At 35.3% G+C, this 26,696-nt stretch overlaps 1 protein-coding gene across 3 annotated transcripts in view; it reads left to right on the top strand.

Moving 5' to 3' along the window:
- Positions 1-24,196, top strand: part of gabbr1b (gamma-aminobutyric acid (GABA) B receptor, 1b) — a 227,480-nt gene extending 203,284 nt beyond the window's left edge. For 2 of the 3 annotated variants that reach the window (XM_003200605.6, XM_005170102.5), the window contains exons 21-25: positions 3,356-3,483; positions 10,851-10,979; positions 14,110-14,253; positions 16,545-16,810; positions 17,537-24,196. In XM_003200605.6, coding sequence (XP_003200653.2) covers positions 3,356-3,483; positions 10,851-10,979; positions 14,110-14,253; positions 16,545-16,810; positions 17,537-17,549 — 680 coding nt within the window. In that variant the 3' untranslated portion in view covers positions 17,550-24,196. Of the gene's footprint in view, positions 1-3,355; positions 3,484-10,850; positions 10,980-14,109; positions 14,254-16,544; positions 16,951-17,536 lie in introns of those variants that run through there. The other variant, XM_068215287.2, reaches the window with a different exon arrangement.
- Positions 24,197-26,696: the final 2,500 nt, after the last annotated feature.

Genomic DNA, 26,696 nt, shown 5'->3' with positions numbered 1-26,696 from the left:
TGTTTACTGAGGATTTAATGGCCAGACGAGGAGGTGATGATAAATAATGGACAAGCAACCGCCATTTGTAATAAACTAAAGAGAAATTAAAGAAGCTTGGTGAAATGTTGTAAAAAATGTGTGCAGCTCACACTCTGTGAAGTTTCAGGGGTGACAATAGAATTTAAATGTAAGTGTGTGTTTAAAAAAACATGACTTTCTTAGGATATAGAAAATAACATTCAGTTATCTTGTGTGTTTGGTATCCACTACACTACCTGACAAAAGTCTTGTCATCGATCCCAGCCTTGTCATCGATCCCAGATCCCAACAAATAATAACTTGACTTCTAGTTAATCATTTGGAAAAGTGGCAGAAGAAAAATTCATGGTTTAGAATTATATTCAGTATGGGAGCATGCAATAGATCTGCAGAGTGGATGGTATCATCAATAGCCTGAGGTATCAAGACATTTGTGCTGCCCATTACATTACAAACCACATGAGGGGGCAAATTCTTCAGCAGGATAACGCTCCTTCTCATACTTCAGCGTCCAGATCAAAGTTCCTGAAAGCAAAGAAGGTCAAGGTGCTCCAGAATTGGCCAGCCCAGTCACCAGACATGAACATGTCTGGGGTAAGATGAAGAAGGAGGCATTGAAAACGAATCCAATGAATCTTGATGAACTCTGGAAGTTCTGCAAGAACACTTTTTTTGCTGTTCCAGATGACTTTATTAAGTTATTTGAGTCATTGCAAAGATGTATAGATGCAGTTCTCCAAGCTCATGGAGTCATACATAATATTAATTATTTTTCCACCGACTTTATATTCTATACTGTACATTGTTTCTGTTAAGTGACAAGACATTTGTCTAAACAAATCACCCTTTCTGTCCTAATTAAATAATTTAAAATCAAGGCATGATCATATTTCATTCTTGTAAAATAAGCGTAATCTGAAGACCTTTATCTTTTATAAGCTGCTTCTGATGCCAAATGATCAACTTGAAGTTAAGTTATTATATGTTGCTCTTAAAGCTTGGATAGGCAACAAGACTTTTTTGTTCGGTAGTGTATTTTTGAACCCTTGTTGGTTTGCAGTTTGAACTAAACCAAAGATGACAGAGGTGTCGTGTTTTGTTTATGCTTTACAGGCTGCTTCACAGAGAGTGCAGAGTTGCCAGGTCCACTTATTATAAGCATCCCTGGGGTTTTAATTTAAGCTATTGGCTCATACATTAATCGAGTTTATGGAGTTATTAGAATGGGCAGATGTGAGTGGTGAGATTTTGAAATTATATTTAATGTAAAGCATTTAAGAATTAAAATCGGCTAGTTCTTATTAGTTTTTTGGGTTGAGGCTTGTACGTTTTTCAATGTGATTTCCTGCTCCACACAGTTGGTTAGTATTGCATATAAACAAAAGCGAAAACCATATCTGATGTGCATCAAATTAAGTTACCTGTAAATATTTATTAAAAAATATGCCATAAAGGTGTATATCATTAAATTTGGAGGCATTAAACTGAGTAACAGTATCATGGTTTTATTTTCAACAAAGTTTGTAGATTTTATTTTTGGTTTATTATTGACTTCTTGTTCTTTTTTCAAGCAAGATCTGACAAAACATGTCAAGGCTTGTACCTTTTTCACTGTGATTTCTTGCTATGTGTGGTGGTTATTACTGTGCACAAACAAAAAAGGGACACAGTTCTGATGTATGTTAAGAAATCTTTGGCCCTTATCATATACCTGAGTCTTGGTAATCTGGTCTGACAAGGAAGTGTGTTAGGGCACATTACTATTTCGAGGTATTGCACCAACAATCAATAGCAGAGTGTTTTTTTTATTTATTGAAAAAGCACATAAGTGAAATGCCACAGCAAGAAGGTTGCTGGTTTGAGCCCCGGCTGGGGCAGTAGATATTTCTGTGTGGAGTTTGCATGTTCTTTTTATGTTTGCGTGGGTTTACTCCGGGTGCTCTGGTTTCCCCCACATTCCAAAGGCATGCAGTATAGATGCATTGGTTAAGCTAAATTGTCTGTAGTGTATGTGTGTGAATGTGAGAGTGAATGGGTGTTTTCCAGTACTAGTTTGCATCCGCTGTGTAAAACATATGCTGGATAAGATGGCAGTTAATTCCACTATGGCAACCCCTAATAAATAACGGGACTAAGCCGAAGGAAAATGAATAAATAAGTGAAATGCGCCTATAGGAGGGTCCACAGCATGTTGCTCATTACACACACAAAGATGCAAAGCAGCACACAAATTTCTTTAATTAAATAAAAAACTCCTTCATATTATAACGAATAGTTAATATATGTGTCAAAATTAGCCCGCCTACTTGTTTGCAGCAATAATGGATGACATTGGCTAATTGTAGATCTGTTTCCTTGCTAATGACTTATTTAGATTTTCCATTTACAAAGAAAATAACAAATCTGCCATGGCTTGACTGCAACACACTCTTAAAGGGAATGGGAGATAAGACTCTGATTGGTTTAATGGAAATTGCAGCTAAACACACCTCATTAAGAGAACAACAACAACCATTTTATATCATGCGCTCCTCACTGACCATTTTTACCATTCTGAATCTAGAATAGGAAAGTGGATTAAAGAAATGGCATCACATATGTCAATGGAAAAGATCATGTACATTGTCACAAAGAAACAAAATGTGTATGAAGGTATATGGAGACCTTTTAATAACTTCCTAAAGTACAATGTAAATGTTGACAGTCTACTACAACAAGAGTATCATGGTCTAAACAGACACAGGAAACACTCTCTGCCTGATTTAAACATATCCCCTTTATATATATATATATATATATATATATATATATATATATATATATATATATATATATATATATATATATATATATATATATATATATATATATATATATATATATATATATATAAATTTATTTGTTTGTTTGTTTGTTTATAAATTTTTATTTTATTTATTTTATTTTATTTTTTTAGGGGAATGGGTTGTTGGGAGGGAGAATGGGGGTAAAAAGTTTGCTGTGCCTTCATGATTTTTATTCTGTAATTCTGTAATCTGTTGTGATATGCAAATAAAAAAAGTAATAAATATATTGTACAAAAAAAAATTGTGGATGCCCATATGCCCTAAGTGCCCCAGCACAGTGCGCTTTAGACGATGCACTTAATCATTAAAATAGAGCCCATAATAGTCACATTTGATTAATTCAATTTAATTTCTTCTTCAGAAACAAACACTATAAGTAATTAAGCATAAAGTATTTTATATGCACTGACATTGGCTCCATCAGTAGTGATAGTTGAAGTGATTTAAGATGGAACCTGTGTTTTATTTTTGTCTGTTTTGTCATTTAGGTGTTGTGTATGGCTATAAAGGTCTGCTGCTGCTTCTGGGTATTTTCCTGGCATATGAAACCAAGTCTGTGTCCACTGAAAAAATTAACGATCATCGAGCTGTTGGGATGGCCATCTACAACGTCTCGGTGAGTCTGTTCGTCTTTTTAAACTTTACCCTGCGGATTTTTAAAGAGCACCTTGGGTGACATTTGAAATGTCAGTTGTCACCCAAGTATTGTCCAATTAAAAGGTAGAATCGTTGGACTGACGTGACTGAAATAGCACCGCAGAGTGGTTTATTTTTTTTTCCGTTGCTCAAGTTTAGCTGGGAGTTGGCGTGTGAATTGGACGCAGCGTCCGTCTGGAGCTGTTGTGTGTCACAACACAATCATAAGCAGGAAGAACATGCCTAAAGCTCTTCAGAAAGGCTCTGGTAGATTTGATGGAAGTGAAGTGTCTGAGCCTGCCATCTCGAATGCTGTCAAGGGATGCAGAGATTTCCAGAGGACAGGGAATGGGGAGGGGGTTGGGGAAGAGCTTCTCCTCATCACCGAGAATAAGCTTACATGTCAGCTTGACAGGACTGGAGCTCAAATCTCAAGTAAAGTGGTCCCTCAGTATTGTTGAAAGTTGTTTGTTTTTGCTCATCGTCATCTCATCTGTTCCACTTTAGAATTTCATCGGCTTACGAGTCAAGAAATCAACACATGGTGCGCTGATAACACACTCGATATGTAGAGTAAATACACCGCGTTCACCATAAAGGCGTCTGGCCTGTTTTCTATGGCGTAACGTGATTGGAAGTGAAGCACAAAGCTTTTGTCAATCAGCTATTTCATTGTAGGCTTTTAATTTAAAGCAGTGTGTTTCTCTTCATCTCGGCCTCCGAGGATTAACCATTATGCTCTGAACCCAATTTAAGCTCAAATTGAGGGAGAGACTTTAGATCAGCAAGGGGCCAAATTTTGCATTTTAATCTTTTCTCTCTCACTCTCTTCTTTCCGAGTCGCAGACTGACTCCTGGCCCTCAGCAAATGCCCATTCTGCGAAAGAAATGATTTCAGATGCCATCTGCCATGTCATTACGAACTCCATCGCTTTTTAGAATTTCAGCTGTTCTGAGGATAATAATAAAGGCAATCAGAGACCACCTGTTCTCAGGAAACTGATAAGATTTATTGAATTCACAATTCGCGGACTTCTTTGACACTTAACTCAAGAATAGAATAAACTGAGCTAATGATTTTTTTGTTAGTATGTTTTCTGATTTAGTCTTACTGTTACACAATTTACTGTTGTGTGTTGCTCAACATACTGACATCACCAACTGTTGGCATGCACCATACACCCCTTTTACTAGCTTCTTTAAGGGATGCATCGGGGGAAAATTTAAATCTGTTTGAACTTAGACAAAAACTAAATCCAAAAGTTCTGTGTACTAATTACTTGTTATTTTATTAAATAATATAAAGTAATTTTGTAATACTTTTTCAAATTTAACTCAATAGCTGCATCCCAAATGGCACATTATACACTACTGTATGTACTTATGCACTTGCACACTCAACAGCATGGTATATGTATGTTGTGTCGTTCCAAAAAGAGCACTAATGGGTTTTTTTCTAAGCGGAAATTTAAACCGTTTCTCTGATTTACATTTGACGGTTGCCAAAATAGTGAAATATATGACCAAACTAACAAATATTGTCTGCCATGAGTATAACCTAATTCACCATTAGGAGGCAGTATAATCATTGCTTTCACAATCTAAAATAAATAATGTAACCCAACATGAGCGCCCAAAAGCTCCCCCCCTTCCGCTACGTCAGGGATTCCCAAACTTTTCAGCTCACGACCCCTAAAATAACGATAGCAGAGGCTCGTGACTCCCAAATTCCTTGAAGGCGTTTAAAAATAAAGAAAAATTGTGCACACAACAATAGGGCTATATAAGCACGAGCATATTGACAACATAAAAAAGTGCAACAGTTTAACAACCAAATCATTTTTATAATCATTTATTAAATTGTTTAATTTAAGGTTAACCTCAGCTAAAGAGACTGGTGGACACAATGTTTTCAGTCTATTCTTGGTTTAATTTTGGAGACCACCAATCATACTGTGGATCTTACTCAATGTTCAGTTGTGTGCCTGTATTTATTTTTACTGTATTTGATTGCCATAAAGTTGTTAAAAAGTTTATCGTGGTGCTATAAAATCAAAATGTGCTGCAGCTGATGCTATTGTTGTGTTGTTGATCTAGCGTAAACACACCAATCCTGTGAAACAAAGTAATGGATCATGGTTAAAATATGGTAATTCTAATAATTTAATTTAATTTATTTGACTTTTGGAAATCACCAAGCAACCCCCTGTTATTGTCCCGCGACCCCCTCGGGGGTCCCAACAATCCACACTTTATTTTACCGGTTGAATAAGTGCATCATCCAGGTATTTAAAGTGCACTTTTTTAGTTTTCAGTGTGAACGCACTACTTATTTATACTACAAAATGGCATAGAATATTGCATAAGAATGCTATTTAGGACACACCTAATAAATTCAGTTGTACTGAAAGAAAAAAAACAAGTCATTAAAATAACCACAATTTATTGAAAAATGACATTTTACTGACGAAGAACGAGTCAAGTGGCTTTGTGGGGTATTTTACCAGCATTGCCATGACAGCAGAATAGCGCTAATAAAAGCAACAAAGACAAGTATACTACATTAAAACGTCTTTTCGCCATGCTGTTTGAGAGGAGTTAGCTTTTCTGCAGAGCATGCATAGGCTTTTTTTTAGCTGATAGTTGCAACACAGGTATATTGTGAAAACGTACGCCCCTATACGTTTCTGGAGAGCACAAATTATGTAGCTAGAGCTACGTATGGCTCCATTAGTCTTTAAAACCAAAGTGGGGTGGTATGATGCTGCTGATACTTCCAGCTGACCCATTACCTTAGTGTGGACGGCTTTTCCACTGTAGCTCGCCATGTATGTCACTTGAAACGCAGAGAGGAGTTGACTGCGATGACAATGTTGGGGTCTGGTGAAAAACAGTTCCAGAAAGCGGGTAAAACAAAAGGCAAAAAATAAAATAAACAAGTAAATAACAGGGTGAGAACGTGGTAAGATCTAAAAACATGGTAAAAATCAGGCAGCCATGAGGGCTTTCCCTTTTATTTTTTTGGATTGCTTTTTAAAATTGTCGCTTAGGTTTAGGTAAGGGGGTGGGTGAGGGGATCGTTCAGTCAGTCAGTTAACAACAGCCTCTGGTGGATTACGTGAGAACAGCAGGCGCGAAAAAATCTGAGATCTGAGCAGGCGTGAAATCTGAGATCTCAAAGCATACACAGCAGCCTCTGGTGGATTTGGTAAAATAAAAACTGCACAAAAACATCTTGGGATGTATTTCGTGATCTACAGAAATGTATATATAGGGGTACATCTCAATAATGAGCCTGGCTTGCATATTATTGAACGTTTTTCTCTTTTAGCTGAAAATTTTACATTTGGTGCTTTCTAGTTTCTGTGTGTCATAAACATTTTGGATGTTTTTAATAGCCTCATATTCTTACATGACTTACATAATGCATTTAATGTCGAGCAAGCAAAACGCATTGAGAGATTGATAGAGACTCTGTATTTGTGTGGAGCAATCACAGTGATTGTTATTATAAAATTTTACTTTACTTTTATTATTATATTCTTTTATTGTCATTACTTTTTGAGGGCAACTAAAAACATGTGACTAAGGGTGTCACAATCCTCCAAATCCTCGATTCGATTACATTTTCGATTCTAAAGTCACGATTCGATTCTATTTTCGATTATGAATAATTAATTAATTAATGACCAATTAATTATTTGTAGCCTGCCGTTTAAACTACCTGACCTGCATGGTCTTTGTTTTACCCATAAACAAATCATACAGTAAATGAATAAAGGCAAGATACACACATAATTACCACCTGTCAATCACTTTTTCTGCGGGACTCGTAAATAGGCAGTGATCTGTGTCGTTATAATGGCGTCGGTAAAAAAAGACGCACAACCAACAGGAACCAGCCAACAGTATCTGAGGTGTGCGCTAAAATGACTAAGTACAAGTGAGTGAAAGATTGAAGCAGTCCTCTGACTGCCTGGACCTGCTGTCTCGAGCGCATGGCTGTGTGTGCGTCTGTGTCTGTGTGGTCACGTGATGTGCATTTTCAGAGGTAGAGAGGAAGGAGGGCTGCTCAGAAATGCTACACGCCACTGTGGATGTCAAATCGTTGTCGTTCTAAAATGCCATTTAAAAATAAAGGCAGTGTAAACAGGGCCTGAGTGTGTACTTTTCGCGAGCGGATTTGCAAGGGGGGGCGGGCAGAGGATCGCGATGCCAGTGTTGTCTATCGGACGAACCGTACGTAATACGTACAAAGCAGAGCTTGCAAAACTGTGTTTTTTTTGTTGACAACACGAACGTTGTCAGCATAACTCACTGGAAATCCAAAATGCTTACACACCGGCGACTTCATTGAAAGAGGAGAGGGTTTAAGTTCTGTCGACGGGTCTCCTGCTTCTGCAGTTTGACAAGCACTTCAACAAGCCTGTTTTTTTCCCGCTTTGGCAAGCCAAGCTGACGTGACATGGGGGCGTGGCAGCATAGACGCTTCTATTTTTTGATTCGATAATCAAAATTGAGCATAAATTTTGATCGATTTCGATTAAAAATCGAAATTGTGACACCCCTACATGTGACCCTGGATCACAAAACCAATCTTGTGTTGCAGGAGTATGTTTGTGGGAGTGGGAGTACCTAGAAATGCATCACATGATGGATCATACATTTTTTTAATGTTAAAAATCATTAGAATGTTAAGTGGAGATCATGTACGATGAAGATAATTTGTAAATTTCCTAGTGTAAATGTATAAAAACTCAATGTTTTATTAGTAATATACATTTCTACGAATTTTATTTGAACAACTTTAAAGGTGATTTTCTCGAAATAGTTTTTTTTTGCACCATCAGATTTCCAAACGGTCGAATCTCTGCTAAATATTGTCCTATCTTAACCCCGTACATCAATAAAAAGCTTATTTGAGCTCAACCATTATAAGTGGTTTTGTGGTCCTGAGTCACATAATATCTGTAAACAAATATGTGCGCAACTTATTTTGTAGAAAATAGATAAAGTGATATGAGTTTTGGTTTTACAGGAAAAGTGCTGGTTTTGCAGGAATAGTGCACCTAAAAATAACACAGATGAAATAAACAGTGACTGACTTTTTACTTTTTACTGACTTACACTCAAATAATTTTTTTCTAACTAGAAGCTAGAATATTTTATGGGATTTCATTTCCCGCTTCTTAGAATTTGAGGAGTCGTGATCATCATTTATTAAATATATGGGAAAAAAATCTTCAGAGGTTAATTAAAATATCCCCCTTCACATTTCACAGAAGGATTGCCAATCATACGGGCTTGAAGATGTACAGAATTGAAAGTCTGTCATTATTTACTCATCCTCATGTCATCATTTACTCATCCTCATGTTGAGCCATATGACTGCCTTTGTCCTTTGCGTAGGAAAAGCTGTTTTGAAGAATGTCTTGGCTGCTGGCTTCCATTTAATGGCAATGAACGAGAGTTTGCTTACTGCGAGCATTATTCAGAATGGCCATTTTAACACAGCGAGCGTGCAGATTTTCATCCATCAGAACGGCTTTGCTGTGGTGTGATTCAGACGAGCCTCAGGCTATCACTGTTAGTCCAGCTGTAAAACTGCTTTGATTTACAGAGACGTCTGTGCACTTTCTGCCCTGTCCAAATAACTAATGACCCTGCAAAATAAAGATCACCTCTGTTGATGCCATGCAACATTTGCTTTTTGCTAGCCTGGATGAGATTTTTTGTTGTAGTTTTTGTGAGAAATGACTGACTGAAGATCGATATTTATCGACTTAGACTTCTTTCTCTCTCGGTTTCTGTACTCCACTTCTCTGCCTGCAGAAGTTATTCTTTATTTTATGAACATCAGATTAAAAATGATTTTTTAAAACATATCATCAAGCCTTCATCATTAATCAAAAGCCTTTGATGTAAATATTTTATTGATAAGTTTTGTCTCACACCCAGGATTTCATTCATTAAGTATTAAAAACATTTATTTTAAAAATGTAATGTTATGGTAATCTTAGCATAAGCTACAACAGAAATTATTGTATGAAATTTAAGTAAATTTTACTTGAAAATGTTTGCATTTAGCGTTACTTTCAATCATAATATTACATCAAATATGCTATATATATATATATATATATATATATATATATATATATATATATATATATATATATATATATATATATATATATATATATAAAAGATATGCAGAATAAATGTAAAAGCATGCTGTAAAAAATTATGTTTGATTTTCCAGAAGGATCATAAAAATATTTTTTTGTCTTGTGTATGCACTGTTTTACTATTGTTATTTTACAAACAGATCTCAAAAGGTCCTCTAGTGACAGACACTACAGGCTATGTTCTTTAGCCTCCTTGTTAGAGCAAATGACACCCATGCAGTAGGACTGGTAGGTTACATGTGGGGGCTCATCCAGGATGGTACAAAGGTTTACGGGGTGAGTGTAGCGGAGGTCAGCTTGTGAAGTCTTATGCAGGTAAACCTCACTCTTCTGACCTCAAAAGGTGCTCTAGCAAAAGATGTTTGATGCCTGATCTTTAGCCTCCTTGTTAGAGCAACTGACTCTCATTCAAATAATCACCCGTTCAATCCCAGCTCAGACTGGGTTGGGTGCAGTAGAACCAGTGGGTTATACACGAGGGGGCTCATCCGGGATGGAGTGAGGTTTAGGGGGGGAGTGCAACGGAGTCAGGTTAGCAAAGTCCCAAGGAAGCTAAAGACCATGGCTTCATCTGTCGCTATAGCAGTAAGGTTTTATATAAGTATATATTTTTAGAGAATTTAACCAAAGAGTGTAAAATTTCTTGGGCGTATTGTAATAAAGTTGTAAATAAAGTTTTTCACATAATCTGACAAAATATTTTGATTGGAAGTGATATTAAATGCAAAGCATTTCAGGTAAAATTGACTTCCTGTAAAAAAAATTGACAATTTTAGAATTGCGTTACTATTAGCACAAACAATTTTCATAGTTTTGGTTTCATCTGTAACACTTTAGATTGGGTCTCAATTCATTTTATTAACAACAGGCTTATTACCTGCCTTTTACTAAGATATTAACTGTTCATTGGTAGTTAATAAGATATGATCTTATTCTACATCTCTAATCCTACCCAAAACCTAAACCCAACTTCTACCTTACTAACTATTAATAAACAGCTAATTAGTAGTTTATTGAGCTAGTAGTGTTAGTTAATGGTTTGTTAATACCTTGAATTGTGACCTAAACTAAAGTGTTACCGTTTCATCAACAATAACAAGTCTATAGTACTATCAAAGCCCAAAAAATGTTTTGTAAGTGCTGTTCCTCTCTTTTTCAGGTGTTGTGTATGATAACAGCTCCTGTCACCATGATTCTGTCCTCGAAGCAGGACGCCTCATTCGCCTTCGCATCTCTGGCCATTATCTTCTCTGTCTACATCACTCTGGTAGTCCTCTTCGTCCCCAAGGTACAACAGAGGATCATCTTCTCAAAACAAGAAGGAGCCGTACTGTAAATATTGCATTAGAGCTATGAATATTAATGCCGAATAACTAGAGCAGCGGAGAGAGTGATCAAAGACGCGTGTTAATGTGTGACATGTGAAGTCTTAAAGTGCGCTGAATGGAGAAGTGCTGTAATCAGTGTCAGTGAAGTGGACAGGTGTTATTACACCTCTCCAGAGAACATGAAAGAGATGACAGTGAAGACGCTAACATCATACAGCCGTTATTAAGAGCACTTACTGTAAATGCATAAAGAAGACATCATTTATCATATTTTTGGAAAAGTCTTTATGATTATTTGCATGTTGTACTTAGAGACAAGTGTTATTTTAATAGTATTATTTTTAATTAATAGTATATTTTTTATTCTGTTGCTATATATTTTGTTGTGTATTTATTTACTACTCTATTCAGGACTGTCAATTGTATTTATTTTCATATTTTTTTACATATAAGTTTGAACTTTTCTGTAATTTTTTTACTTTTGTTTTTTGTTGTTCAATTTTTATGTGTTTTTTTTAATGATTAATTCCTTATAGATTATTTTGAGGGTTGTAAACAATACCAATGGTACCAACATACTTCCTGTTTAACATTTTTAATTTCTATAGCTTCAGAGAATATTAATAAATAATCGTATGATAGCTCTTTTAACATTAAGTTATGATTGAATTGCCTATTGTAACCAGAGCTTGGCATTAACATCTGCCAGCCCGCCAACTTCAGGTAGATTTTAGCTGTGGCGAGGTATACAGACACCCCTACTAGCCATTTTATCTGGTTGAAAATTAATTTTAAAATGACAGAGCTGCTTCGTCTCCCTAAATATTAAAATGTTAGTTCAAGATTGTTTGTCAATATGCACACAAATAAGATCTTAGAACTGAGAAGCAGCACGATTGATAACTTTTAGCAGAGCAAAAAAAAAGCAGGTGAACACGGAATGAGAGAATAATCAGGTGGACTGTGAGTGAGACACAGGCAATTCTTGCTCAATGACGTTGTGAGTTAAGCACAGCTGATGTGAAGCACACAAGTGCTTAAAAGCTCCCGTTTCCTGGCACAAAACAATCTTGTCTGGAAACGCAACTGGTGTGATAATTTTTCTTTTAAATAAATTGTAAAAAAGTGGTGCGCATGCATCCACTGCTGCTTTTAAGAGTTCCAGATTTTTTGTAAGCAACAGTGGTTGCCGCTTTCGCTTTTACCATTCTTTGAACAGATTATTACTGGTCCTAACATTAACAGTGTGCTAGTAATGATCCTTTCACTATCGCACGTAGAATGTTTTTCGCCTGCTTTCTTTTGCTTGCAGTTATTTCTGTTAATATGGTTTAATTATAATCCTTTATAGTAACATTGTTTTAATAGGAGATTAATTCTATGTTTCCTATGTAGTTTCCTAATGATCTGGGACCTTTAGCCTGGACAAACTACTGTGTATAGTTTTAGATAAATGAGAATATTTTTTTTTTAATGTCAATTGTTTTTTAAGAATTTTTTTGTTGAATAAAAAGTGTAGCCTATGTATACAGCTTTATTTAGCATGTTTTGACACATTTTTTTTAATTTTGGGGCAAGGAAATAATTGGTTTAGTGTAGCCTGAAGAAAAAAAAGGTGAATCCTTAGTGTTTAGCCCTAAAAAGTCATGTGAAATAATAAAAAAGTTAAGGAGGCATGTAGACATAACACAATTTAAATCAAGTAGTTTTAGCATCCCAAAGTCAAATTTAAGCATATAAAATATATTTTAACAAATACATTGATTTTATAAAACAAAATTGTGGCTTGTGAAAATGGCAAGTGGCAAGTGAAGTTGGAAAACAATTAGCCACAGTGACTGGTGATAAAAAAAGTTAATTTCAAGCCTTCTTGTAACAGATATGAAATAGTTTAATAACAAGCATGGAATGTTCATGCGCCAATGACCTCACCACATTGAAGTGGTCTATAAAATAAATAATATTTTTATGTACATACATGTACATAATCTAAAGTAGTTTTTTAAGTGTCATATTTACAGAATAACCCTGAATTTCATTTTAATTTGTAAACATTTTTATCAGACACATACCTAGCATACAGACCATACTATTTAACTGAAATATATATATATATATATATAGTAAATCTAGCAAATACAAATAAAGATCTTTTTTCTTATAGTTATATATATCCATTTTATTTCCTTCTTTTGCTTCAGCTTTCTTATTTCAATTTGTTGATCATTTGTTCAAATGTTTTTAACTAATATTGATAGATTATTGTATTTCAGCTTTTAAGTACACTATATAATAAGTGAAGTTTCACATATTAGTTTCGAGAGGAGCACGTGTTATGATTGACTGCAGCTGGTCCCTTTTGGTAATCATCAACTAGCCAATTGAATAAATCCAAATCTAACATAAATATCTAGCCTAACTTTACTCCCTATCTTCGCTTGGGAAGTGAGCATGCACCGGTGTGGTTAGTGGCCTATTCCTATAGAGCTGTCTTTATTAATTAAGGAATAGGCCAAACAAATTGGGGGAGCTCTCTCGAACTACGTGATCTCATATCCCTTTAAATGCTGATTGACAATGCTCATCTTTTTCAGAGCTCATTGTTCTCTCCAGCATGCCAAACCTGCAAATATCATCAAGCATTATCTAAGTGTGAACACTTGAATAATGCTTTAAACAGTTAGTACTTTTAGTAGTGGTAGTTTTAGTTTTAAACCAATCTGCTCAAGGCCACCAAGTTTTCTGTACAGGCATAACAAATCCCAGAATGCACTTGCTATTCCTGTCTGTTCAGTTTGAAAAATGAACTAGGCAATCCAATTTAAACCTCCATTTTTAATTACATTTTTACATATTATTTAACTTAATATTATATCATGTTATGTTATGTTATGTTATGTTATGTTCATATTATATTATATTATATTATATTAATTGTATTATATTATATTATATTATATTATATTATATTATATTATATTATATTATATTATATTATATTATATTATATTATATTATATTATAATATATTATATCATATTATGTGCAGTAATATTGTTTTATCATGGATCTGGTGCGTGTTTGTTGTAGATGCGAAGGCTCATCACTCGAGGCGAATGGCAGTCAGACCAGCAGGAGACCATGAAGACCGGCTCATCTACAAACAACAATGATGAAGAGAAATCCCGCCAGCTGGAGAGAGAGAACAAAGAGCTGCAGAAGATCATCCAAGAGGTGCAGCACACTTCATTAATCCATCTCTCCATCCTTCCTTCCGTCTTTACAAATTTCATAGAACATGACCCCAGATCATTTTAGGGCTGTCTCTGTTGCAAAATTCTTCCAGTGCACTGAAATATTTGCGCCTTGAAAAGTCCCACTAAAGTCCCACTATGCGCATCGATGTGCACTGTGCCCTTAATGGACATTTTTTAAATTATTATTATTCATTATTAAAAACATATCATTACTATTATTATTATTATATGTTTATTTTTAGCATTACAAACATAGTTAGACACGTTAGGAGCAATCTAGCAAACATTTGTAATTGTTTAATGGTTGAAATGTTGCTGGTATATGAAAAAATCTAATTATTTAGCTATAATGTACATTTGAAAATGGTATAAAAATAGTATATGAAAAACATTTACTTCTGCTGTTCTAGTTTTGATGTACAATCAGAAAACTTTCATGTCACAATGTCTAGTGAACCAAACTCATCTCTGTCCTTACCCAGTGCCTGAATTTGTATACATGATCTACTGATCCACGACCTTGGAGGCTAAAGAGACGCACCCTTCATTTCACGTGTACATAACTGATGATTCATAAAGATCAGTGGTATAATGCATGCTAATAAGAATCAGGAAACTGTATTGCAGGATGCCTTAATCTGAAAGTAAATATACTAAACACAGTTTCAAGTGACAGTTTCTGACTCCGAGAACAGAATTAAAGAGGATATTACATTTTATCACAGAATAAATGAAATTTTGCAGGAGAGCCCTAAGATTTGATAACAGTCAGCAAATGTTTATTGTGAATGTGCATAAATTGTCCATTCCCTCTAGTATGTTGTAAATGTATTTGATGGATCTACATTTATTTCACAGTACTTAAAGTAATTTTTTGACTTTAAACAATGTTTTCAGTAAGTTGCCATGATCTATTTCCCTCTTTCATCTAATATTTTTATTTTAGTTAATATTCTAAATACTGTAAATACAATTACAACTGTGCTGTAGTAGTAGAGCACAATTGTAATTGTTAATTTACAGTGCATTTGTAAATTTAAAAATATCAGTTCTACAGTACCTATTAAAGTTGAATAAATACATGTTTTTTTTTTTTTTTTTTTTTTTTTTTTTTTTTTTTTTTTTTTTCTTTAGCCCACTTCACAATTCACACATTACTGTCTGGCTAGTTTGTGTCCTCTACTTATATGCTGAAAAGGCAATAATGGTCCAACATTGCTGACCATTATCACCAATAAAGTCTAGAAAAACGGGGCATCAGTTTACTGTAAACCGATTAAAATAATCCTTTCCAATTATCAAAGAAATAATGTTACTTCATTTTAGTTTTGCAACTATTAAATTGTTTTAAATTCAAAATTTGTGATCACTGTAAAATCTTTAAATGGTGAAAAAACATATTTCTGTAATTGTTTATTAAAACCACCTGGGTCTCCACTTTTGCCATGGCCTCTCTTTTTGGATGTGTCAAACTTTTCCCTTAAGTTTTTCTAAACTTTTAACAAAAACGTTCTTCCGTTCCCTCTGCTGTTGTAATTTCTAGCCAAGTATTTTTGACCATCTGATTATCCCTATGCTCACGCATGGAGGGATCATAAAGATGTCTGCAAAGTCGTACCTGTTTTAAACAAAATCTCTTCTAAGTGATTCATATTCAATTTAAATCAAATGCGACGCCACACAAAATTTGTGCATATTGTGTTTGCTCTGATGATGTGACCTTTGTATGTGAACAGAACTCAGAGGTATAAAAATCCACATGTTGACAGGCAGTTAGGCAGCCTGTCATAATGTTCAGACTTAACATTTTGATTGGACAACGTTTTTTGGATCCTATGCCTTCCAGTGACAATGTAAATATATAGACATGCAGTAAATACATTTACACCATCTAACCTAATGAGGGCCATTGAGATGCCAAGACAATTTCAGCTGGCATAACAAAAAAACAAATCCCCTTTTAATTTCAGTTGAAATGTTGTAGTTAACAAAATAGTAAAAGGAAAATCTCTTTTGCTCTGACTCCTTTACTTCATGTCAGGCCAATTCAGCGTTCTGTGAGTCATGTTGCAGATTTCAGTTCAAATGTTTTTTTTATTTTAATTCTAAGTATAGTCCTGTCCTGTTTGACGCATGTCATGAGAGATGCAACAGGCTGTCATATTGACTTTCATCTTCCTTTTCTCCCTGGGTTCAAAACTGCATAGATATATTTTTAATACTTTGAGGCCAATTTTCTTAAACATCTTCATATTTTCTTTCCAACAGAAAGAGGAGCGAGTATCAGAGCTGAGAAACCAGCTGTCAGAGCGGCAGGCCCTGCGCTCCAGGAAGCGGCCCACCTCCAATCAGAACCACAGCTCTCCATCTATTCCCACTCCACAGAACGATCCCAAATCTCTTCTCCCGCCTCCAGGATACCCGCTGCCTTCCTCCGACAACCACTCCTTCTCCAACTCTTCCCCCTTATACCAGCCTGATGGCAAGATCAATCGCAACAACTGCCATCCTGGACGCCTGCAGCTCCTCTACAAGTGAGTCCGGGATGATAGAGGGACTGGGATGAAATGAAAGCACGACACGGGTAAAAGGGGAGAAGAATAAGCTACCTTTGATTCGTGGTCCTCCATTTCACGGCCTTTGTTCATTTGTTTGCTTTCTTTGTTTCCGACACTTGCTGTGATTCAGGGGAGGTTATGCACAGGAGGCATGACAGTCTATTGGTTGCGTCATTGGGTGTGTCATCATATCTGAAAACCACACAAGCCGTGAACTATACCAACTTTAAAATGAGTAACCCTCAGCTGAGTTTGACTTGGGGGATTGTGTAAAAGAATGACATGCTCAAAACATCCTCACAGAAACATCCGTTTTTTGGATAATGAAAATAATATTGTAGCTACATTGACAAAAAATATTGTAGCTACATTCTTTTATTGAGTAATTTATGAATCCATATTACCGACCATTACCTACATGTTGTTTAAATCCAACTGAAATCTCAAACCGAATTAGAGGGACTGAGTGATTTACTGACTTTTGGGTAAACAATATATTAAACTCAAACATATATATTGACTTACACACCATGTAGATCTAAAGACCAAAGTATACTTTGCTTTTTTACGTGCATGTTAGAATCCACAAACAAATTTACTAAGCAGTACAGTATGTGAATATTGTGCATCATATTTTAAAACTTTTAATACATTTGTACATGCTCTTTGAATTATTTTTGAACTACGTATTTTCTCCACAAGGTGTCAACACTGATCTGGGCCATCTCGCAGATGGAAACGGACGAGGTGGAACATCAATATACCACTGAAGACTAACCATGTTCACAAGTACATGTTTGTCCATAGCTCTATTTTATACAAGTACAGAGATGTCATTGTTCATCATTTTTTTAAAGAAAAAGCACACATTCTATCAAATGGAGTATGCTGAAAATTGACTGTACGCTAAAGAACAAAGTATACTTTGAGCTTAAGTCTAATATCATCACATTGTATTAGCATCTTTAGCAAATGTGATAATAATATGGTGCATTTTTTACATTTACATCTGGTTTTATATTACATTTAACGTTTATATTTGGTCAGCATATCTGCGCCTGAAATCCCTTACTACTACTATAAATACAGTAGGTACTACATTTGAAATTAAACTTAGTAGTATGAGTAAAATTTGGACATACTACATCTGCCATTATCACATGACCTTCCTGAATTAAGTGCATTGCTTCACAGCCACATTTACATTTTCTCCCATTGGCTCATGGGATAGTAAAGTATCTATTGAATGCACTTCAGAATCTTGCCATTAGTAGTAGGTCATCTCTCTTACTGTATTTCAAATACCATGAATTCAGACATCCCAGTAGGCACAGGACGTCAACATGACGTTAGATTGATGATGTGCCCCAACATCGTGGGGACGTTGTATTTTGTTTGGAAATGAAAATCGATTTGACGTCAGAACCCAACGTCAGGCTGACATCAATATCCAACATCCAACCTAAAATCGACCAAATATCAACGTCTAATGATGTTACAGCTTCATGTTGTGTGGACGTTACCACGAGTTTTGGTTGCCATACCTGACGAATAAATGTCATTATTTGACATCAATATGATGTTGGCTTAAGATTGGTTTTGGTCACTTTCCAACACAACCTAAAATCAACCAAATATCAACGTCTAATGATGTTACAGCTTCATGTTGTGTGGACGCTACCACGAGTTTTGGTTGCCATACCTAACGAATAAATGTCATTATTTGACATCAATATGATGTTGGCTTAAGATTGGTTTTGGTCACTTTCCAACACAACCTAAAATCAACCAAATATCAACGTCTAAAGTTACAGCTTGATTTGTTTGGACGTTACCAATATGACATCTATAGGACGTTGAATTTTAGTTGCCGTACCTGATGAATAAATGTCAGTATTTGATGTCAATATGACATTGGCTCGATGTTGGATTTTTTTCACTTTTCAACACAACCTAATATTAACTAAATATATTAACGTCATTTAACATTGTTATTGGAAGTCAAAATAATGTGGTCCTTAGACTCTGTCTAAACATTGAATTTTGGTCATCTGACATCACAACCTAAATCTAACCTAATATTAGCGTCTTATGACATTGTGTGCCTGCTATGATAGTACTTGGCCCTATACTTCTTTATAGTAGGAAAGTATGTGATTCCAGACGCACCATACTTGTTTCCTAAGGATTGAATCATTGACCTTGGCCTTTGCTGCATCATAATTATAATGCATTTTCCTCACTTTCATCAAAATACATCATATCCTGTTGTTGCTCTCCAAATTTCCCAGTTTCATCATGACAACATGATTATTCTTCCCTAATGTGTAGCTGACAGTATTACATAACACTGTTATCAAGATCAACAGGTTCATAATTCCTGTTTGTTAACCCATTACACCATTTTGGATCCATTTTACACTTTTATTTCCTTCTTAGAGTTTTTGTCTTGTTTCCTGTCCAAATATCTCAAGAAACATTTGCTAGACAAGCAAAAAAAATAGCTTTGTTTTCAGAATTAAAATTAATTGAGTTTTCCTTAAAACAAATAAAATCATCTGTCAATGGTGTAAACAAAATAATCTTGTTTTCCATTTGAAATAATATTTCTTTTTTGCTAACCCCATTGGCAGATTACTTAGTTGTTTTAAAGAAAAACTCAATTAGTTTTGACTGATATATGGACTAGAAACAAGTCAAAATCTCTAAGTAAGAAAAGCATGTAGGGATTTATAACATGGATCAGTGAAATACCTCAAATTGTGTAACATGTCGAAGAGCGGTGTGCCATTACTATTATAAAGTAATGAAACATATGATTTTCACTAAGCAGACACTAAATAAAGTGTAACTGCACAGCCAACCTGAGGTGATGTGTGCTCAGACAAAAATCCCTCACAATTCTTTAATAAAAAAAACAAAACATCAAGCTTCACAATAAGCTGATAAGAAGTAATGAAATGATGCTGGTTCGCTTATAGCCAGCGTTTCTCCCAGAGCATGCTGGGATAATATATTAGCAGTCACAAGCTGTCGAAGGCGTTTGTACAGAGAAGCCGTAATTTCATCATAGATTTGGGGGTTTGGTTTTTTATTAGATCCCCTGAGTATCTGAGAGCTACAGATTGAATCTCCCAGCATTGTAATGCGGTTTGCTTCTAAATGGCACCTGCCATATTGGAGCCGTCACTGGATGCTGCTACTCTACAATGCAAATAGCATTGAACGCACATCGTGCAGCCATATTTGTCATGTGTCTGGTACAAAGCGACGGTAAAGGGGAATTAGTTCATTAAGCAGACTTCATGTGAGTGTGCAATATGGTACTTCACTTCAACATCAGCTGCTTCCTCATCACTCAAACCACATTCTGATTTAAACACAAACTGAAATGGTGAGCACAGAGGAACTGTTCCTTGTTCAGATGGTCATCATGCGTGGTTTCAGTTTTGTGTTTGCATCTTCAATGGCAGCTTTTTCGCTTCTTCTTGTTTAATCTCGGTGTGCTCGGCTTGGATTCATCTGCAGGCCTGTACAGAAACGTTTTCAGCTGGACTTTTAATGGTTCGTCTCACCTTCCTCATTTTCTTCTTTGCGGTGACAAAGACTTTCTCATTTGGAGAGATGGGATGTACAGAAGAAGAAAAAATCCCTACAGGGACTGTGAGAGTCATTTGTCTGCTTATAAGTGCTTGTGACAGTAGCACTTTGCTCATTTAGGGAACATATTTAAGGGAACTGTTAATACCTCTTAAGTGACAGAAGGTTTCACTGGTTTATAAAACAATCAGAGGCTATGTTTGGATGAGTATACTAGAATACCGTTGTTGTGTATATATACCAGGCATGGTACCATAATGCCAGGGGTCACCAATCTTGGTCCTGGAGGCCCGGTGTCCCTGCAGGGTTTAGCTCCAACTTGCCTAAACACACCTGCCTGGGTGTTTTAAGCATACCTAGTAAGACCTTAAAAGCTTGTTCAGGTGTGTTTGATTAGGGTTGGAGCTCAAATCTGCAGGACACTGGCCCTCCAGTAGCAAGTTTGGTGAACCTTGATAATGCAATACCCTCTAGGTTCTGTAAGTTATAAACTATTTTTACTCGTTTTATTTTGTCTTTAGGAATTGTTATTTTTAGCAATAACTCTTCGTTTACACGAATACAACGTAAAAGTCATGATTGTGACCATTCATGCTCACTAGCCATGCGCATCATTTTTTAGCATTTATACTTGCAGTATAATGGTTGTGTAATGGTCACATGAGAGGGATTTGACAAATCAGGGAACGATACGCAATAGTCCAGAAGAGCAGTCAGAGGCTGTAAATAGCTGCGCCTCCATTTTCAAAACGTTGCGTTTCGGTTTATTGACACTTGAACAGAACACCAGCATTTCCAAACAAAAATGGAGTGTTCAGCATTTTCAAACCACTCCATTTTCATGAGTCCAAGGTACCGGAGAATTGTAACAAAGCAAAACTGTAACAGACGTACCCGTTTTATACACAAACACATTAGTGTACACAACACCTAAGTTTGCTAAGCTAATTGTTAATCAGGTGTATGTTCTTTTGCTGAACACATCAATAATAATAGCTCCATCCACTCTCTTGAAGCACATTTGAAATATACTGAAGCCTTTGTATAAATGTGCATATTTTGCAATAAACATAAATATATTTATATTGATACAATCAGTAACTGGAAACAAATAGTTTTTTATTTCTCCATCATTCGCAATGCTTGATAGGATTGTAGTTCTTTTTCTTATTAAAGCTGTCGTGTACAGTCAATTTTTGTTTGATTTTCATTTACTTCTTCGCTTACAATCAAAGATTGTAATGTTGTGATTCTCCTTGCTGGTTGCTTTGGTACATGGTTAGGGTTTTACATTAACAAAACCTTTTTTGCAATCCCTATGGGTAAAAAAAAAAAATTGGAAAATACTTCAGAATCCAGCGCTGATGAAAAAAGTGAGCAGTAACTAATGCAGTCTGTAGAGCGCAACAGTCAGAAACCAGAAGTAGATCCTATCAATTTTCTTCAGCGGGGAATTGGTTTTAAACAATAATATATCAACCGGTAAAGATAGACCAGCTGTAAACTAGAAGACTGTTTATCTCCTTTCAAAGCCATCAGTGCACATTATTTCAAATCATGTTTTGAATAATCATATTTGACATGAAGCACAAAGCCCCATTACACAAGACTCCATAATGCAATCAGGAGAGAGATTTTAGTAGTCATTCTGTTATCCCAGCAAGCATTTTATGTTTTTAAAAGATGTCTAATAGACGTCTAAACATAGTCAGTTTGGCTAAAACAAGGCTAAATTTGGGCTGTCAGTGAAAATCTAAAAGACATCTATGAGTGCTTACACACCTGTGGATTGAATCTTTTGTTCTGAAACAGGGAGTAAAATTGTTACATTGTTGCTCTTTGTTCTTGGTGTGTTTCGCTTTCACACTGCAAAATTTCTAAACGGACCAAAAATTCTACAAACAAGTCACGTGCGAGTAAATTCCTCACATTAATCAAAGTTTCACAGTTTATTTTGTACCTCTTAGCTGTCATGAGTCCTTATTTTAATTTATGACAATGAGCTATAAGACATTATAAGTGATAAGCTGGGCTTTAATTTTGAATGGTGACACCCACAGATATCGTCACCAAATGTAAATCAGAGGTAAGACTTTCTTATACATAGTTGTTGGCTTATTCATTAAAGGCAATACATAAGAGAGAGATAACAGATAAACCAAGACTGTAGTTTGGTCAGTTTTCCTAACAGATAAACAGCTCTCTTTAATAGTTAACATGCTTACAATTTCGTATTTGACATGAAACACACATTTACTGGTAGGAATAACATCCCGTCCTATTCATAATTCTCTCTTCATATTGCCTTATTTGCCTGTTACATGTCCATAATACACTGTAATATAGCCTGTTTCGGATCGTAATGCTTTCTCACTACAATCAATTCGCTCCAGAGTTTGTTTCAATTGAGCTGAGACCACCTCATTCAGGCGATCTCGGACTGATTGTTTTGGCGCGGATCCGAGCGCAATTGCTGGATTCACATATGCCAACCGAACCGTGCTAACTGAGGAAACGCTCTAGGTTCCAAAACAAAAGTCTAGGTGTGAAAGCACCCTAAGAATAGGCCAAAACTAGACTAGTCATCAAATAAACAGAAATGAATGACTACACAAAGTCTGTCACTTGACGACTAGTCTAGTTTTGGGCTTTTCTTAGATGTCTATTAGATTTTCACTGACAGGCCAAGTTTAGTCTTGTATTTAGCCAAGCTGTCTACGTTTAGATGTCTATTAGATGTCTATTACACACAAAATTGTTTGCTGGGATATTATCTACAAATTGAAACATAGTACATATTTGTTTTCAGATAAAGCAATGCAAATTTTCTACCCAAGACTGTGAACAGCTTTACTGATGAAAGGATATACAATCCCATGAAGCACTCCAAATATTTCTATATGCATATTTTGCAATAAACTTAAAAAAAACAATGTTTATATGTACATATTTGATGTATTTAAATACTAGGTTTTATATTTGTCGATCATTTTTGATGTGATTGTGTCCTTCGCAGTGCAAGATGGGATTATATTGTCTTTTTATCTGATTTTAAAACACTTTTTTGCTTTAAATAAAACTTGTGTAATGTTTTGATTCAGTCTTTAGCCAGTTGGTTCGGTTCATAACTTATAACTCCTTTTTTAAAATCCATATGGGAAAATGAAAAACTTCCAGAAGCAAGAGTGCTAAAAATATTGGCAGGTATTTTTTTACTCTGTGGACAAAAAAATAATATTAAGCTCCCTAAACTTTAGCTGTTTATCCATTAAACAAAGTTGAACGTAGCATAAGTCTTTCACAAACAATTCAAAATAGAGTATATAATTGCAGCTGCAGTATTCCATTCCAAACATAGTGCATCGTGATGATGTCATCGAGTTGCTGTGTCACAAGCACTTGTGATTGGCTAAATGGCGCTCTGCTGATTTGCATAAATGCTGACTCCACCAGATAACTCTCCCGGAATCCTGGGGAGGATGTGATGAAACCCCACCGCGCTGTTTATTATCGGTCTACTGTAACATTTTACTCATCATTTCTCGTCAAATGGTGGTCGAACAATAATCATGATCGTGACAATGATATGCACAAATGTGAATTGTGTAAATGCTAAATGTATTCTCTCGCACAACAAAACCATGAAGTATATACAGTCAAAGGTATTCATATGTGGTATTGAAGATATATTTGTATTTGATAGATTCTGTACAACTCGGTTGGACTGGTGTCTATGGTGAAATAAAGATATTGTTTTTGCTACATTTTCTTAAAACTGCGCATCTCTTCGATGTATGTATTTTTTTGTGTTTAATGAGTCACGATGCACTCAGAGAAGCTGTGTTACTTTATAATGGGAATTGCTTTATTGTCCTCCGGTACAGTGTGAGGCTTCGCCGGTTCATTATTTTCAAGCACTTCAGCCACCTTCTTTTCTCTGACTGTGTGAATATGAGAACACAGACATAATAGAAGCTTATGATATGACATCTTAAGGTGGTGAAAAGGAGACTTATTTAAATTCATTTAGAGCCTCTTTTAATGCTTTTTCTGTGCTTTATCCATTTCTTTCTGAGTTAGTCTGTTGCATTTAAAAAGGACGAGTCATTCCAAATAACAAGGATCTGCTGCATGAGCTTAACACTTTGCATCATGCTCTTTAAGATGTAACTATTTTTAACAGGATAGTTCATCTTAAAATATATTTTTTTTAATTATAATTTAATTAAATAAAATTCACCTTTATTTCTATTGCACTTTTACATTGTAGATTGTGTCAAAGCAGCTTCACATAGAATATTATAGTAAATTAAAACAGTTCAATTTTCAGAGTTTAAGTTCAGTTTAGCTCAGTTCAGTGTGGTTAAAAATCACTACTGAGAGTCCAAACACTGAGGAGCAAATCCATTGATGCGCAGCCCTACAGTTCCCGAATCCTGTAGGCCAGTGGCGACAGCAGCGAGGAAAAAACTTCACCAATTAGCGAAAATTAAAAATTAAAAAACCTAGAGAGAAACCAGGCTCAGTTAGGCACGACCATTTCCCCTATGACCAAACGTCTTGTGCAGAGTTGCAGTCTAGGTGCTGAAGGGTGGAGAACGCTGGACAGCGAAGATTCCTCTGTCCCTGGAGCATCACAGGGACATTTAGTCACCCTCTTTTTCTTTTGAAAAGTGAAGTAGGTATTAATTGAAATTGTGGTGCTTGGTGGTTTGTAAATCAAAGGTCACCAATATCTTTATAGTCAAAAAAGACACATAAAAGGTTAATCTGAATTAAAACAGGGTTTTCGCGGGTTCTTAAAATGCCTAAAATGTAATAAACAAAATTTTAGGCCTTAAAAAGACTTAAAATCGCTGAAATATTCACTTGTAGATCTTAAATCATTTTGAACAGGTCTTTATTTTCACCACCAATACATCTTAAAAAAAACATTTAACAAAAATCTATCTACAACTCTATTTAACATTATGGTTCCTCACAGTAACGTTTGTAAGTTCTCCATGTGTTAATGAACCACCTTGTCACCTTGGAATTATAAGGTTCTATCTGCGATCTGAATAATTTTGAGATATTGAACTTTTAAGTTCTTGCATTCCATAGCAAACAGTATGTGTGTAACATTTGTTTTATCAAATAAAAAGTCTTAAAATGTAAACAACAACATCCTATAATGTAAATAAAGTGTCATTTAATAAGAATGTGTGAATAACTCACTTTTGACAAAAATGTCAGATAGAACCTTATAGTTCTAAGGTGGCAATATGTGGGGAGGACACTGACCTGAAAAGGTTTAGTTTTTAAAGCTTGTCAAAGAAAAGCATGTTTGGCTTGCTTGTTTTGACACATTATTTATGTTCAAGTAAATCTTTTTTTTTTTTTTCGTAAAGAAGCAAGTAAACATCCTTAGAGTTTAGCCATTTATAATCTGAAATTTCATTCATAATGGTCTTAAAAAGTCTTAAATTTGCAGAAAACTTGTAATACCGTGGCTCCTAATGATACATTGAATTATATGAAGCGAAAAAATTGAAAAAGTTGTTTTTTTAACTCAGACATTTAAAAAGAATATATTTTAGAGCTGTAATCACAATAACCATGAAACCCTGACATTTTTCTCCAAAGTTATCATTCGTCAGAATCTTATACTGGCCCATGCCTACACTGTAAAAAATGCTGGGTTCCACAATTCCTTCATGTAGTCACAAATCGATTACGTTTATTTAACTGTGTTTACAAATTTAAGTGGATTGAACATAAAAAAATTAAGTTGCCCCTCAAAAAACTCAAAAACCGTGTTGATTCAATTCATTTTAAATAAGTAGTTTGAACAAGCAGCGAAATATTTTTTGAGTCTACGCAGCCTGTACATTTGAATTTAAATCCTATTTCTGTGCCAATATCAGAATAGTATCTGTAGCTAGAACTCTTTCCTTATTGTAACAATACAAAAAAGAAAACAGACTCCGCACTTTTCTGGTCTGCTCTCTTGATTTAATGAATAAGCTCATGAATAATTCACTGGAACGCACTAAGAATCTCTTGTTTTTCTCCACATCCTCTCTCACAGGGGTGATTTAAAATGTTTTGGGTTTTTTAACCTCTAATCCTTATTACATACATTATTTTGGGTAGGAAATGGTTGAAAGCACTTTGAAAATTGTGTCAGTGATGTACAGTATATTTTGGTTAATGCAACATGCAAAATGCTGAGATTATGCAATATTGTATAGGCCCACCAGGATGTTAAAACATGTGATAA

The sequence above is a fragment of the Danio rerio genome, chromosome 19, assembly GCF_049306965.1.
Source record: "Danio rerio strain Tuebingen ecotype United States chromosome 19, GRCz12tu, whole genome shotgun sequence".
In the NCBI taxonomy this organism is placed as follows: domain Eukaryota; kingdom Metazoa; phylum Chordata; class Actinopteri; order Cypriniformes; family Danionidae; genus Danio; species Danio rerio.
Note: the sequence above shows the minus strand (reverse complement) of the source record. Positions and strands in the feature narration are given on the sequence as shown.